The sequence below is a fragment of the Coregonus lavaretus genome (assembly GCF_964263955.1).
Source record: "Coregonus lavaretus genome assembly, contig: HAP1_SCAFFOLD_300, whole genome shotgun sequence".
NCBI lineage: Eukaryota > Metazoa > Chordata > Actinopteri > Salmoniformes > Salmonidae > Coregonus > Coregonus lavaretus.
In genome coordinates this window covers 86795-103031 of record NW_028164966.1, presented here as the reverse complement: position 1 = coordinate 103031, position 16237 = coordinate 86795, and the positions used below count along the sequence as shown (strand labels likewise).

Sequence of the window (16237 nt, the reverse complement as noted above, 5' to 3'; positions counted from 1 at the left end):
CCATGGGTCTCCCGGTCGCGGCCGGCTACGACAGAGCCTGGATTCGAACCAGGATCTCTAGTGGCACAGCTAGCACTGCGATGTAGTGCCTTCGACCACTGCGCCACTCACAGACTGAGTATTGCTGACCAGAGCCTTCTCTAACAAAGTCAAAACTTTCATTAATGTCCCACCCTCAGATACAGATGGTGCCTGGTCTGGTTCACGGCCACATTGAGAAAAAGATGACACATTAGGTCTTTTCACAGGACCCACTCCCTCCTGAGGGCAGTCAAAAACAGCAGCAACCTGCTGTGAAAGTTGTGTTCTACATGCTTTACGTTCCCTTAACAGTTCATCCAACCGATCCTGTACCTCACTGGCTGTCCAGTCACGAATGGGTTTGCTCTTGAACACTTGGGCCAACTCTTTATCAGGACAGTTGCGTACAAACATGACTGCCAACTCTGAGCACTGATTGGGTAAGGTCCTGCCCTCACTCACAAGGTACTGGTCGGCTGCCTCTGCAGCTTTGTTAAGCCTAATCCAGAAATCTATTGGACCCTCATTAGCATATGGTTTGATTGAATAGAAATCAGCTAATGGCATACCTGAGCAGACAGTATCCCCAAAGTGTTGCTTGAAAACACTGAACACCGCCTTAACATCTGTGACAACAAGGTTGTTACGCTTCCAGACTTTGGTCACATCCCGTGCCCTCCCCATGAGCCTAGACATCACCTCCCCAACATTCCCAGACCCAGTGTAACCCCTCTTCTCTAGGTAGACTTCCATTAACTCCTCCCACTCCAGGACAGAGTACTTATCTGAGCCATCACCCCTAAAAAGAGGTGGAGCACTAACATCTGACTTCACAACCAGATTCAGCTTGGACGCATCAATAAAGGTTGACCCACACTGCTCAGGCAGGGGAAACTGCTGGGGTTGGTGAGGGGGACGGGCAGGAGAAAGACTTGAAACCCCAGGCTGCAGTAAACTCGCTCTGATAGATTCTCCTATCTCTGAACCAATCTGCTTAATAAGGTCACTAAGCTGACTCGGAGGCATCCCATTATCACCGAGTACTGTGGATGATGGTACTTCAAAAGACAGAGGTGGGATACCCTGGTCAGGTGGAACAAACAGCCTACCCCTCCCAGTGCTTGCAAACTCAGGACTAGCAAACGCTCTACTCCCAGGAGCTGACTGTACAATTGGTGTAAATGGAAGGACACCCCTCCCTCTACCCACACTAAAATCCCCAGCATAACACGTCTTATGGATTTGAGAATCTTCCATGGCTCAACAGAGCACTAAAATACAATGTAATTTAGTGCATTCAAATACCAAAAAAAATAAATGCAATAAACAAATTCATCCAAAACATACAAATAAGCACGAATACCTGTATCTAATGAATATGCTACATTCACTTTCACTGTTTACAGTATATATTCACTTACAGTAAGCCATCAACAAATTCACATGCGCAGGTCGTGCACCTCATCCACATGCACAGCTCCGGCGGTCGGCTTGAGCTGACCAGTCGGCAGGTCACGTAATTAGGACACTGCCACAACTGGAATTCTGATGGTTGGATAATTTTTATTCGACCTGCACACGAAGAGACAACACGCAATATGTTAGCTCTTGGTGCAGCCACAGCTCTCGGGCACCTTGCTAGTTGAAGGTCAGGCAAAAGAGAACAGGTGCTGCATGCACACATTCAGTGCCTAACAACACACTATACAATACAAGTAAAATGATATACAACATAATTCTGACAAAATAAATGACATACCTGTACACGAAGAGACAACACACAATAGCTTAGCCCTTGGTGCAGCCACAGCTCTCGGGCACCTGCGTGAGCACATAGAAACTCACTGTCTAATCAGAGACTTCAACACATTAGTTCCCACAATGAGTTCATCAACCTGCCCATCAACAATAAGCACTGGGACTACATAACAGAAGCCATAAAGTTGCATTTTTAAGTCACACATGCCCACTGGGCTAGTTTGTTCCCACCACAACCCACCAGGATGATGTCTGAAGGAGCTAGAAAGTTCCCCTCTACCACTCCTGCCTCCCTCAACCGAGGTACAATATCTGCGCGCAGAGTAGTAGCCATGGACCCACTATCTAACATCCCCTTCAGCTCAACTTTATCCTGTACTAGCACAGTGGTGTAAAACAAACTGTCATTCTGAGTAATTCTCATTGTGTTCTGAAAAATGACTGTGTTGTTCTTGGGTACTGACTCACAAAAGTAAGAATAAACAGATTGGATATCATCATCAGTGGAGGAAAAATAAGAATGCCCCACATTGCCCTCATTTAGCAGACGCTCTTATCCAGAGCGACTTACAGTTAGTGCATACGTTATAAAAAAATGTCATACCCCCCGTGGGAATCGAACCCACAACCCTGGCGTTGCAAACACCATGCTCTACGAACTGAGCCGGCCATTCCCTCCACTACCCTAGGCGACGCTGGTCCAATTGTGCGCCGCCCCATGGGTCTCCCGGTCGCGGCCGGCTACGACAGAGCCTGGATTCAAACCAGGATCTCCAGTCCCCCAGGACTGTGTTGTGTTACCTGCTTGACAATAGTATTGATGTCCCCCAGGAGAGCAGCAGCAGGTTGCACGTTGTTCCCCATCTCCTCAGCACACAGATCAACCTTGACATTGACCTTGACATAAATAACGTATGTGGAACGTTACTACAACATACCAGCAACGACACGACAGGAAGAGCGCCGTGCGTGACACATGTAACAGCAGCTGGAGGAGTGGCCAAACCTCAAGCTAAACACAACAGAAATAACCAGGCAGCACCACATAATGCTAAGGCTGACACACACACGTTCCCTTTTATAAACCGGGTGACTCGAGCCCTGAATGCTGATTGGCTGAAAGCTGTGGTATATCTGACCGTATAACATGGGTCACGTTGAGGGAGGAGGTCAGAGACCTGGCCGTGTGGTGCCAGGATAACAACCTCTCCCTCAACGTGACCAAGACAAAGGAGATGATTGTGGACTACAGGGAAAAAAAAGAGGACTGAGCACGCCCCCATTCTCATCGACGGGGCTGTAGTGGAACAGGTTGAGAGCTTCAAGTTCCTTGGTGTCCACATCACCAACGAACTATCATGGTCCAAACACACCAAGATAGTCGTGAAGAGGGCACGACAAAGCCTATTCCCCCTCAGGAGATTGAAAAGATTTGGCATGGGTCCTCAGATCCTCAAAAAATTATACAGCTGCACCATCGAGAGCATCCTGACTGGTTGCATCACCGCCTGGTATGGCAACTGCTTGGCCTCCGACCGCAAGGCACTACAGAGGGTAGTGCGTACGGCCCAGTACATCACTGGGGCCAAGTTTCCTGCCATCCAGGACCTCTATACCAGGCGGTGTCAGAGGAAGGCCCTCAAAATTGTCAAAGACTCCAGCCACCCTAGTCATAGACTGTTCTCTCTGCTACCGCACGGCAAGCGGTACCGGAGTGCCAAGTCTAGGTCCAAAAGACTTCTCAACAGCTTCTACCCCCAAGCCTTAAGACTCCTGAACAGCTAATCATGGCTACCCGGACTATTTGCACTGCCCCCCCACCCCATCCTTTTACGCTGCTGCTACTCTGTTAATTATTTATGCATAGTCACTTTAACTCTACCCACATGTACATATTACTTCAACTACCTCAACTAGCCGGTGCCCCCGCACATTGACTCTGCACCGGTACCCCCCTGTATATATAGCCTCCCTACTCTTCTTTTATTTTACTTCTGCTCTTTTTTTCTCAACACTTTTTTTGTTGTTGTTTTATTTTTACTTTTTTGTTAAAAATAAATGCACTGTTGGTTAAGGGCTGTAAGTAAGCATTTCACTGTAATGTCTGCACCTGTTGTATTTCCGCGCATGTGGCCAATAAAATTTGATTTGATTTGATTTGAAATGTATTTTGACTGTTCGAATTACGTTGGTAACCAGTTTATAATAGCAATAAGGCACCTCTGGGGTTTGTGGTATAGGGCCAATATACCACGGCTAAGGGCTGTATCGAGGCACTCCGCGTTGCATCGTGCTTAAGAACAGCCCCTAGACGTGGTATATTGGCCATATACCACACCCCCTCGGGCCTTATTGCTTAAATATAGATGTACTGTACAGCACTAAGACAGCCATGACATTATTTGGAGAGACCACAAAGACTTATAGAGAAGCTATATAATTGATAGACTAAATCCAATAGACTGAGTCAAATACCTTTATACCTGGTTACAATGAAATGTAGTTCACTATGAAATGACCTGTGACTAGGGTTGCAAAATTACAGTTACTTTCCCAAAATTCCCAGAAATCCCTGTTGGAAGATTCCAGAAATCAGAACGGAATAAGAAGAAAATCCGAAAAAAAGAAGGAAAAAAAAGAAACCCTACTGGTGACCTTTGACCTAGCTGGATGACCTTTACTTGGGTGTCAAACCTGGGGGGAAGGCCAAAGTGCAGGATCCAGTTGAGTCTGGCACCAAGTAGGACCACAACATCAGACTGGAGCAGAGCTCTGCAGTCCCCACCAAGACCATAGAACCAGGAGGATAGGAAGAGGAGGAGGAGGAGGAAGAGAGGAGGAGGAGGATAGGAAGAGAGGAGGAGGAGGATAGGAAGAGAGGAGGAGGAGAGCAGGGACAAAACAAAATGTAATGAAAAGAGGCTAGTTATAGGAGTAGTGTAGTTGTTTGATTGACACCAGTTTACATTGACATGACCTGGCCAGGAGAGACTAGTTATAGATAGGGATTTCAGGAGTTTCGTGGTCCGTTCAAATGGTCAGGGAAATTATTGGTCCTACTTATACAGTCAATGGTCTGTACATGAATATGATGCCAGCTGAGAGAAGGAGAGGCTGACCTGGAGCGGGCAGCAGCAACACAGTTGGGGTGATCGTCAGGCAGCACCCCTTTACCCATGGGGGTGGGCAGGAAGGGCAGGTCACACCCCTCCACCAGCTCCTTCAGAGCCCCCTCTGCTCTTCCATGGGCTGCACCTGCAGAGGGACACAGACAGAGGGCACTGCCACACGGATTTCAACAGACTGGCCTTCACAACTGGGATGCATTCAGCTGAGCAAAACGTTGTGCAACGTTCAGATAGAAATATAGCATGTAGAACGAACGTGCCTCTCGGACAGGTAGAATGAGAAATCATGTCAACAACATTTGTCTACTGAACGTGGCCCTATTTTCGACTGAACCGTGGTACATTTACATTTTAGTCATTTAGCTGACGCTCTTATCCAGAGCGACTTACATGAGCAATTAGGGTTAAGTGCCTTACTCAAGGGCACATCAACAGATTTTTCACCTAGTCGGCTCGGGGATTAGAACCAACGACCTTTCGGTTACTGGCACAACGCTCTTAACCACTAAGCTACTTGCCGCCCCGGCTGTGGTACAGTGCTATATGTGTTACAGTGCGTCTCACCTGGCTATTGATCTCTCCTGGACAGACGCACGTAACATAACTGGAAGTAGCGTCTGTCAACAGACTGGGATGTGACAAATTTGTTCCGGTACGCTGATTTTTCACCACTAATCATTTGGACAAATCACGATTTCGCAGGTACTCGCATCTTTTCAATTTCAGAAGGGGAGGGGACATTTGGCCCATAAACTTGCCTGAAACTTGCAGAGAGTTTCCGTTTAGGGGGGTGGAAACTTCGCAAGGGGTCGTTAGTATCTTTCTCTTAACATCTCCCCAGACCTTAACCAAGTATCTGACGCAATTATGCAACATTTTAGTTCTGTTTCCCCCAGATTATCTGGCTATTAAAAAAGCAATGCCTAACTTTGCCAATGATGAGTAAAGGCAGTTTGGCTCCTTTCAGGACCGCCAGTGCTTCTGTGATCGCCATATGGTCAGCCATACTCACAGGAGGAGGTGGACTACAGGGCACCTCTCTGACAAAGGAAATAATAAATAATAGGTCAAACATTAAACATGTTACCTAGCAACTGTATTGCATATGTAAATACATCATGAAGGTCTATCGAGGCTTATTGCTATTCTCTGATGAGAATATTTTGATATAGTGCTATATTTTCTAAGTAATTTAATTTCTGGTTCACTTCAGACGTTAAAAGGTATAACAAAATAAAATAAAAATGACTACGGTGATGTGAATTCAGAGGTATACATATTCAACAGTAACGCATTAGTATACATTTTAAATGGATGAAAGACAGTGATGGCCACTAACCTGGCTCTGCTCCTGTCCAATTTAGCATTGACCATGTCCCCAGATATGTCTACGTATACAGCACCTGGACGTCCATACATGCTAGTGCGTGCTGCCTTAGACAGACCAAACACCCTTCCATTCAGATCAATTAAGGCTGTGCTGTGCTCTTATGAAGCAGTTAAGGTACCTTGCTAAGCTGGAAAATTAGAGGTCAGAAAACAGACAATTGCAGGTGATACCAAATGATATGAAGAGGACTACACAGAGGGAGTCAGAGTAGACTGTATACCTTCTCTACCACTGAGGAGATCATATCCAGACTGCTAGACCTAGCAGAGAACTTACTGTACAATCTGCATGCCTCCACCTGACAGAGAAAGAGGACCACAAATAACAAATGATTTCCTCTTTCAGCAATTAAACTGCTAGGGCCAGTTTCCCAGACAGAGATTCTCTATTGAGTTTGCTTTTTAGGTCATGACTAGGCTTAATCTGTGTCCCGGGATACCATCCCCTAATGTTCAATAGTCATAAATGTCATGGTTGAATCGGTACCTGTGGAAACTCTTGAAACGCCCCAGTGGTCTCTTGGTTTTTATCAGAGGAGCCTCCAATAACAATCACAGGCCTACAGAGAGAGAGGTATCACACAATGACATCAACTGACAAGCTGAGATAGTTTGGAGTCCTCAGATCATTTTTTGCAGTGTGCGGATAGCATCCCTTCTTTTGAAAGGCCACTGAACATGAGTAGTAGGGTCTTCTGTTTGTGGAGTTCTAGCATACCAGCAGTTCATGTTAGCATTGGCCATTGCACCAAGTGAATGGATGAGTCCCGGTCCAGACACAACCAGACATGCACCTGGACTGGAGAGGAACAGACAGACAGAGGGAAAGACAGGAAGACAGGCAGACAGACACACAAAGGGTCAGACAGACAGGCAGACATAATTAGCAATGCAAAAAAGCTATGAAACTGACCCTCACACACTACACGCTCCTGTAGTCTATGTAAGGGTAGTTAATATCACATGATTTGGGGAGAGCTGGTTTAGTAATAAAAAGGTGGCTTAGGGCTTGTTCATTGCGCATTCCCACATACTTGATTCCTGAGGCTTGAGCTGCCATAGCTACTTCAATGACTGGAACACCAACTATTCCAAACATATATTCTACATTCTGTAGAGAGATACATGTAGATACAGTATATTTACATTTTTTTAAACATTTTTAGTCATTTAGCAGACGCTCTTATCCAGAGCGACTTACAGTTAGTGAGTGCATACATTTTCATTCTGAATTGTATATGAATTGTTACAATGTAGTTTAGATTTTCTTTGCATTGACACACACATTGGCATGCATCAACAAGGGTGTTAACACAGAGCTGCCAACTCTCACGCTTTCGCCGTGTGACACACGTTTTTGCCTGTTTTCACACGCACTCACGCCACACATCCAATTTCTCAAGCAAAAAAAATCGGCAGAGACTCGTTCGTTCCTTTTTTCAAACTCCCCGACGGTAGATGGCGCTGATGAGCGCCAATGAACCATATGTGCTGCACCCCGAAGTTAGCGACAGAAGAAGAGATACCATTGCCGTGAAAGTCAACATAAGATGAGCAGGTCACTACCTTTTTTTTTTTTTTGTCATTTAGCAGACGCTCTTATCCAGAGCGACTTACAGGAGCAATTAGGGTTAAGTGCCTTGCTCAAGGGCACATCGACAGATTTTTCACCTAGTCGGCTCAGGGATTAGAACCAGCAACCTTTCGGTTACTGGCACAACGCTCTTACCCACTAAGCTACCTGCCGCCCTGAAGAAGTCTGATAAGAAGCTGATCTGAGACTAGGTATGTAACAATGAAATGTCGTCCAATTGAATACTCACTCTCTTAAACTTTAAATCTTGAAATAAATTATTTGTTTGTGCGTGTGAACATGATTTAGTGTGGTGAATGTAAACTCAGCTGATTTCGAACAGGTAAGATGTATTCCAAAGAATTTAACATAAATACAGGAAATGTGTGCAATAGAAGTAGGTATGTTTTTGTAACTGAGAGTAGAGTTATTAAACCAACATGACCATTTTAATTGTTTAAGGTTTCAAAGATGTCCCGTAAGAGACCTTTGCCAGGACAAAAGCGAAACCTTTTATTTTATTTAAAGAACCAGCCAAGTGAGAAAAGACAGACAAACACACTGACAGAACAGCCAGAACGATTGATAGAAACGACAGGACAACAGACAGAGGAGCAACACAAAGGACAGAGAGAGCAGGAGACAGGACAGACTGACAAACAAGCAGAGGAGCAACAGACAGGACAGATTGACGCACATGCAGAGGAGCAACAGACAGGACAAATAGAACAACCAACAGGGCAGATGGAAGAAGACACAGAGGGACAGAAAGAAGAGACCCCCCCAATCCAACAGCAGGGCCAGAAGAGTCGTGCTCTGGCTGGAGCAGCAACATATAGATCCATTTTCAAAAATGAGTGGACCTCTTCATGGCCATTTATTACCAGAGGGAGCCTCAACACGCACTACTGGTGTGCAGTCTGCCGTATTGAAAACTCATGTTGCCACCAGGGTGTGACAGATGTAGTGCGCCATATAAAAAGCAAAAGGCCACCAAGATAAGCAACGAGCTCTCCTGTCCACAGCCACAATATCCCAATATGCAATGGCCGTTCCATCTGTTGGGGGTATGTCTGCACAAGAGGTTAAGGTATGATATGTGTAATGATTCTGTCAAGGTTCAATCAAGAGTTTTGTGTTCTAGTTGATCACGGTAAAGTCATGGTTGATAGTTTTGACTAATTTGTGGTTTGTATTTCAGTGTAGTACAGTCCAGTTTTCTTAATTTGAGATCTTAGTTGCTGAATGTGTTTTTTACCTGTGCCCTATTATCGCAGGCGTCTATTTTAAATAAACTATGGTCTTTTGGGAGGATTAATAATTTTTAATTTCTTACAGACAAGAAGGGCTGAGGTCAAAATGACAGCTGGGTTGGTAGTTCACAACGTCCCCCTAGCCTTTGCGGACCACCTGGGGCCTCTCCTAAAATAATGTTTCGGAGATTCGAAGACAGCGCAGGAGTACAGGTGTGCCAGGACTAAGTCATCCTGCATTACCAATGAAGCACTCGCACCATATTTCACACAGGAGCTTGTGAAGGAGATGAAAAAAGCCCCGTATACCCTTGTTACGGATGGGTCGAATGACACTGGTATTTCACAAACTATTTGAGATTTTTCTCATCTGCAAAACATGTGCTTTGTGTATTTTTAAACATCTAATAACATGAACATCTGTATGATTCTAACTTGTCATTATAGGAGTGGAAAAGATGAACCCGCTTACTGTCCGGGTCTTCATGGGCAGCAAAGTTGTCCACCAGTTCTTAAATACGTGCACAACAAGTGGGAGGAGATGTGGGCCAGCAAGTGAGATCTTCACCAAAATTAACTCCACCATAGAGGAGCATGGCATCCCTTGGGAGAACTGCATTGGTCTCTCAGTTTACAATGCAGCTGTGAACATTGGACCACGTAATCCCATTGCCTCTAGGGTGCTCCAGAAGCATCCCAACACCTATATTCATGGTTATCCTTGTCATGTGGCACATAACACCGCCAAAGCTGCAGGAGTGGGATTTTTTAAAGATGTTTTAAAGTGAGTTAAGGCCTGATTTATCTTTACATGTAACTTTTTATTTGTATCCTAATTACGTGCATTGACTGAATGCGTTACGATTGATTTATGCATTGCAGGTGTACGGTTTTGATTTTGAGGATATGGTAGTGGACATCGGTTACTGGTTCAAGGGTAGCTCAAATCGGAAAGGATACCTGTCAGGTATGCATGTTTGATACTATTAAGTGTAATACTGAAATGCTGAGCTGTAGAAAATATATGATATGGATTTAATGTCTAAAACAGAGTTTTGTGAGCTCCATGAAGCGGAGTACATGGAGGTCCTCCTGCATATCTCGGTCCGTTGGCTAAGCCTTGAACGTTGTGTGACCAGGATCCTGAGGCTGTATGAACCTCTGGCCAGCTACTACAAATCTGCTAGTATGGTCATCAATTTTCAATTTCATTATGCAGCAACTACATGGATTGTTAGTCACATACTTGTATTAATGACAACCTCTTGTTTTGTGTTATTTATTGATTGATTCAAGATGAAAATCAGGCCAGGTTCAAGAGACTTGTGCAGACATTCACTGTCCCCATGACAGAAGTGTACCTGCTGTTCTTCCAAGCCACCGTACCAACTTTCACTTCTTTCAACTTGCTGCTTCAGAGAGAGCAGTCATCAATATTTTTGTTACATGATGAGGTGGGATTGGATTTTGCAGTTTTTTTCCATTCTGTGTTTCTTGCTGATATCTGCAGGGGTCCTCTAAAACAGGTTTCACCTACTATTTTTGTAAATGTCTGTTATAGATGGTGAAATTCGTACGCAAGCTATGTTCCAAGTTTATGGTTCCAGCAGCTCTGCAGTGCCATGAGGAGCCTTGTGAAATTGCCTTTGAAGAAAAGGCAAACCATTTACCAGGTTAGTATTTGACTATTATTATGATCAAACACTGTGATATGTGATATTTAGCCTTGTACATTATACCGATATGCTGTATTGGGTTCACAACCAGGGCTAAAATTAACAGATTACTCGACGAGGGTGACATCACACCACAGCAGGTGGATTCATTCCATGAAGCTGTGTTGTGTTTCCTGACAAGTGCTGTGGACTATGCACTTAAGAAGCTGCCACTGGAAGAGCTTCATGGAAAAAAATCAAGGTATGTTTTTCCATTGTGTTTTGGTGCATTTTCCATAGGTGACAGGAGCCAAAGAATTCGAGAGGCTTGCTGCCGTCGCCAAGCTTGTCCTGGTGTTGCCCCATGCAAACGCAGATGCTGAGAGGGTGTTTTCAGTTGTGGGACTGAACAAAACCAAGAGAAGAAACAGCCTAGCATTGGATGGCACCCTGTCCTCAATAATGACCATAAAGATGGCCAATCTGGAGCCCTGCTTCAAATGGGAGCCCCCCTCCGATATCATCAAGGCCTCCAAGAAGGCCACAGGCCAGTATAACCATGCCGACAGATCATAGACAAGAGGCCCATTTGAGATGAGCCAGGTCTGCGCAGAATCGATTACCAGCGATCACCGCCCAATGCATGCTGGTTAGATTTGTGTCCGACTTGATCCCGACTTTCTCTGACGTCATGCACACGCGGGCAACGATAACCTCATGAGATCAAGGCAGCCGCAGTTCTGAGATGCAGGCAGTGCAATTGCTTTTCACCGACTGCAGGACCCAGGCGGACCCAGGACAAAAACTCACTATGTTAACATATGCTATTCCACATAAACATCTAAATGTTTTTCTACAACAATATGAATAGTTAGCTATACCAGTGCAATGACCTATGGCACACTTTCACAACTCGTAGTGCTACATTCTCACTGCCAAGGACATGATCAGCGACTAATATATTCTTAGCAACACGGTTACACAGTATAACACTGTTTTATATAAATTGCACACACTTCACCTGAGCTTTTAGTGCCTCTGCAATGAGCTGAGCCCCAGTCACATCTTCCATTATTATTGTCGAGAAATCTGTTCAAAGTGCAAACGCGGTTAGCAATGCTTTCTTGGACTTGTTGTTCAGTAGCTTATAAATCGTGTTTAGATCTCTTGCAAATCATTAGTTTTTGTCTGCTTTCCAGCATGCATTACATGAGTAGCTTTTTCTTCTTCAGTGGGGTTTATAGACAGTTGGCATCCAACGTTATGGTGCATTACTGCCCCCTATTGTACAGAAGTGTGGACATGAGCCGTGCAATAGCAGTCATGAATATTTAATAAACTAGTAGCATTTTTCTTTTTTTATTGCAAGAAATACATAATAAGCCCTCATTATGTGTTTATAACTGCACTTAACTTAACACTTAACTCAATTAAGTCATTATGAGTGTATGACAGTATGAAAAAAAATAAAAATTATGCACTCACTAACTGTAAGTCGCTCTGGATAAGAGCTTCTGCTAAATGACTAAAATGTAAAATGTAAATGACTTGAGTGTATGCATTATAGATATAGGCTTTTTTTTTTTTTTTTTCTTTTTTTTTTTGTCATTTAGCAGACGCTCTTATCCAGAGCGACTTACAGTTAGTGAATAAATATATATATGTATATATTTTTTTTTACTGGCCCCCCGTGGGAAACGAACCCACTCCCCTGGCGTTGCAAACGCCATGCTCTATCAACTGAGCTACATCCCTGCCGGCCATTCCCTCCCCTACCCTGGACGATGCTGGGCCAATTGTGCGCCGCCCATGAGTCTCCCGGTCGCGGCCGGCTGCGACAGAGCCTGGATTCATAGAAAGTGTTACAAATGTTCTCCTGTCATCTTATAGGAGATCCATTCATGGATTTAGTTATGGCTTGAGAATGTGACTGGTCTACGGAGTTCTCCTTTATGTCTGTCTTTGTATGTGACAACAACTTTTCTGTATTATGTGTATTTCCACAATCAATAATCATAAACGGTACTTCACTATGAATACTTTTGACTATGTGATTTGAAGTACTTTACCGTTATCTTGCACATACATGAAGACTACTATAGACAGAAATCAATGCAGTAATGTTTTATTAAATAAAGGCTCTGATTAAAATATAATATTAATAAAATCAGGCATTTGGCTAATTCTTCTTCCCAGAAGCTCCTCTGAATGGTTTGGAGATGGCTCTGGAGAGAGCGTGTAACACCCTGACTATGAGTGGGCGTTTACGGGACTGGGACTCCTGGGGAGCAGGGGCCGGTGTGGTTGTCAGGTCCTCCTTGGGAGGGGAAGTGGATGGAACCTCTGGAACCTCACACTCAGCATCTGTCATAAGAACATTTCATAATCAGAAAATGAATGTGTGTGTTTGTGTCTGTCCGTCTGCCTGCCTGTCCGTCTGCCTGCCTGTCCGTCTGCCTGCCTGCCTGTCTGTCTGTCTGCCTGCCCGTCCGTCTGCCTGTCCGTCTGTCTGCCTGTCTGCCTGTCTGTCTGTCTGCCTGCCTGTCCGTCTGCCTGCCTGTCCGTCTGCCTGTCTGTCTGTCTGTCTGTCTGACTGTCTGTCTGTCTGTCTGTCTGTCTGTCTGTCTGCCTGTCCGTCTGCCTGCCTGCCTGTCTGTCTGTCTGTCTGCCTGCCTGTCCGTCTGCCTGTCTGTCCGTCGGTCTGCCTGTATCTGTTGTCACTGTTTTAACAAGCTTGTCATAGGGTGATACATCAATATGACATTATCGATGCTTATCACTTACCCTGTGAAATATGAGTCTCTCTGAGACGTTTGGTAGGCAGTGCATCCTGTTTAGGGTGGCTCTTCGGTTCCCCTTTTGTCTTGAACAGCTGTTGACAAAACACATCAGGACAACTGAGCCTGTGTAAAATACAGAGTGTGCATCCCAAAATGCACCCTATTCGCTACGCAAGGCACTACTTTTGAAAAGGGCCCATAGAGCGCTGGTAAAAAGTAGTGTACTATATAGGGAATAGGGTGCCATTCGGGACATAGCCATTGACTCTCTCCCATGTGTATTAGGATTGCATTACAGCGTCCTCACTCAACCTCCTAAAGACAATGACAACAGTTTTGTTCTAATGCTGAGAGACAATAGGGGTGTAGTGAATCTGTAGGGTAAAATTCAGCCCTGCCTTACAGAGGTAATCTCAAAACACAGAGCACCCTACCTTAATCATGATCTTTGGAAACTTATGCATTTTCGGTAGGAAACGCCACTTCCTGTTCTTCTTAGTCTCTTCCCCTCTGGCAGAGGGAAGGCGGGCCATGCCGTCAGCCTTTACATCAGCCGGGCTAAGGCTCCTGGCAGGGAATTCCTCAGTAGCATTAAGGTCAGCTACAACACCATGAGTGATGTCACTTGTGGCATTGCTGGTGTCTGAGTGAGAAGAGCACGCTAGTGTGACCGACCTGTGTACAATAACTGGGAGAAGAGGACGCAGCCATTGAAGTCAGTCACTGCATCCCAAATGGCATTCTCTTCACTTTATAGTGCACTACTTTTGACCAGGACCCATAGGGTCTGGTCAAAAGTAGTGCACTAAATATGGAAGAAGGTGCCATTTTGGACACAACCAGTGAATTTTACATCATAAAACGCAATGTATTGAGCATCATGTTACAATTAAGTCCTATGCAGATGAAAAGAGGTACTTTCACTTACCATCCTCCATTGTAGACTTGGACACATAAGTCAGGCTGTCCATCACCACGTCTGTCATCAACTTGATGACCTGATCCAAAACCATTTCAGCTGATGGTGGCAAAGGCCTTCCCATACACTGCCCCAGGAGTCTCCTAACAGAAGTCTGGGCAAAGTTGTAAATGAGCTCTGAGGCATCGTCCTTTGACAGCTTCCTCAGGGCTGGTTTAGGCAGCGCTGGTTGAGAGAGGCTTCTGTGGCCAACCATGGATTGAAGCTGACGGTTTATGGTTATCTCCTGAATGAGACCATGGACCTTTGCGATCAGGTTGCCAGATGCACCTTGAAGGGCTTCAACTGACAGGAGCCTATCCAGATGTTCTTCTGCTGAAGTCATCTCTGGGTCGTCCGTCTTCAATGTGTCCATTATAGTTTTCACTATGATATTGGTGTCAGATATGTTTATTTCTTGTTGGCTCACAAGCATTGACCGTGAACCTGTCTCGTCCATTGCGATTGAGGTATGGGATTCTGTCCTTGTGATCTCATCGGCAGCGCTCATGTCAGGCAACTGGTCAAGGCTCTCCAGTACAGAGTCTAACATGTTAGTGGCTATCAGACACTCCTCACTTGCAATCTGCCCAACAGATGAACTCTCAGAGTTGGCCAATCTACACTTGATCACATTTAGGATCAAGCTGAGCGTCTTCTTTGCAGTTTTGCTAAAGCCTTCTTGGCTGACTGCCACTGTTACGTCTTTTAGAGCCACAAGAGGTTTGCAACTTTCACTCAATCCACTGCCGTGGAGAGGAGAGGCTCTCTTCAAACTGTTGTTGCTCACAACTGACATACTCCTGGTGGGCAGAGTGACATCCTCACTGCATGTGTCAATTACATGGTGGTCTGTTGAAGAGCCACTCGAAGACAGAAGGGTTTTAGACCTTTTAGCCAAACAGACTTTTGACAAAGGCTTCTCACTTCTCACAGACGGAGGGCGGCTCCTGTCCTCAACAAGAGCAGTGTCAGCGGACTTAGAACGTCTGAGTGTCTCCACAGGGGTGGAGTCCAGCACATATTTGGCTGTGGTGACTGACACTGGTGGAAAAGAGAAAAAGATGTTCAGTCTATCCTTTACTCTGTGGTACATGGTTTGAGCAGCATCCAATAAGTTGTCAAAGACAACTCTGGGTTTGAGCTGGAACTCCAGCTTTTTCTCTCCTAGTGGGAAGGAGTCTGCGTCGTCCACAGTGTACTGGGATACACTTTCAAGGTCTTGCATGATAATATTTACTATATCTTCGGCTGTAGAAACCGCATGGTGTGAGAAGGTGGTGCTAGGCATGCTCTGTAGCAAAGAATGGCTGGCTTTGCTAGCAGCTCTGAGAATGGTCTCATTCACAATGTGTTTGGCCTTAGCTCGGAACTCAGCACTGTGAAAGCTCTGGATAGAAATGTTAGAGGTTCTGCTGGCTGCACTAAGAGATCGCGTGAGTGTGGCAATCTCGGCTGACGTCACATCACTCGAAATGGTGAGGTCCTCCAATTTCGAAATAATCGAGTCCAACTTCTGGTTGAAGTCGAAGGATGAATTTGACGTGCTCTCCCCAACGGAAGCGGAGCAGTTTTCCTTTGAAGTGTCCACCCTCAGCACCGAGATCACCTGTTTGATTACCCCTTTAGTGCAGGTGTCGAGGGTGAGCTGGTAGGCTGAGGCTGAGGACTTAGAAGGGGTCTTACTGTCTGTCTTCTGTACAGGAGACACTGCCAAAGTGG

General features: G+C 45.1%; 1 protein-coding gene across 1 annotated transcript in view; it reads right to left on the bottom strand.

Annotated features, from left to right (window-relative positions):
* Positions 1–14570, bottom strand: part of LOC311116407 (2-hydroxyacyl-CoA lyase 1-like) — a gene marked incomplete at both ends in the record, with an annotated part of 101156 nt that extends 86586 nt beyond the window's left edge. Inside the window, 9 exons of the mRNA XM_084191500.1 lie at positions 4446–4551; positions 4899–5034; positions 5835–5947; positions 6247–6341; positions 6518–6595; positions 6784–6856; positions 7015–7090; positions 13562–13649; positions 14556–14570. Coding sequence (XP_084047626.1) covers positions 4446–4551; positions 4899–5034; positions 5835–5947; positions 6247–6341; positions 6518–6595; positions 6784–6856; positions 7015–7090; positions 13562–13649; positions 14556–14570 — 780 coding nt within the window. The remainder of the gene's footprint in view (positions 1–4445; positions 4552–4898; positions 5035–5834; positions 5948–6246; positions 6342–6517; positions 6596–6783; positions 6857–7014; positions 7091–13561; positions 13650–14555) is intronic.
* Positions 14571–16237: the final 1667 nt, after the last annotated feature.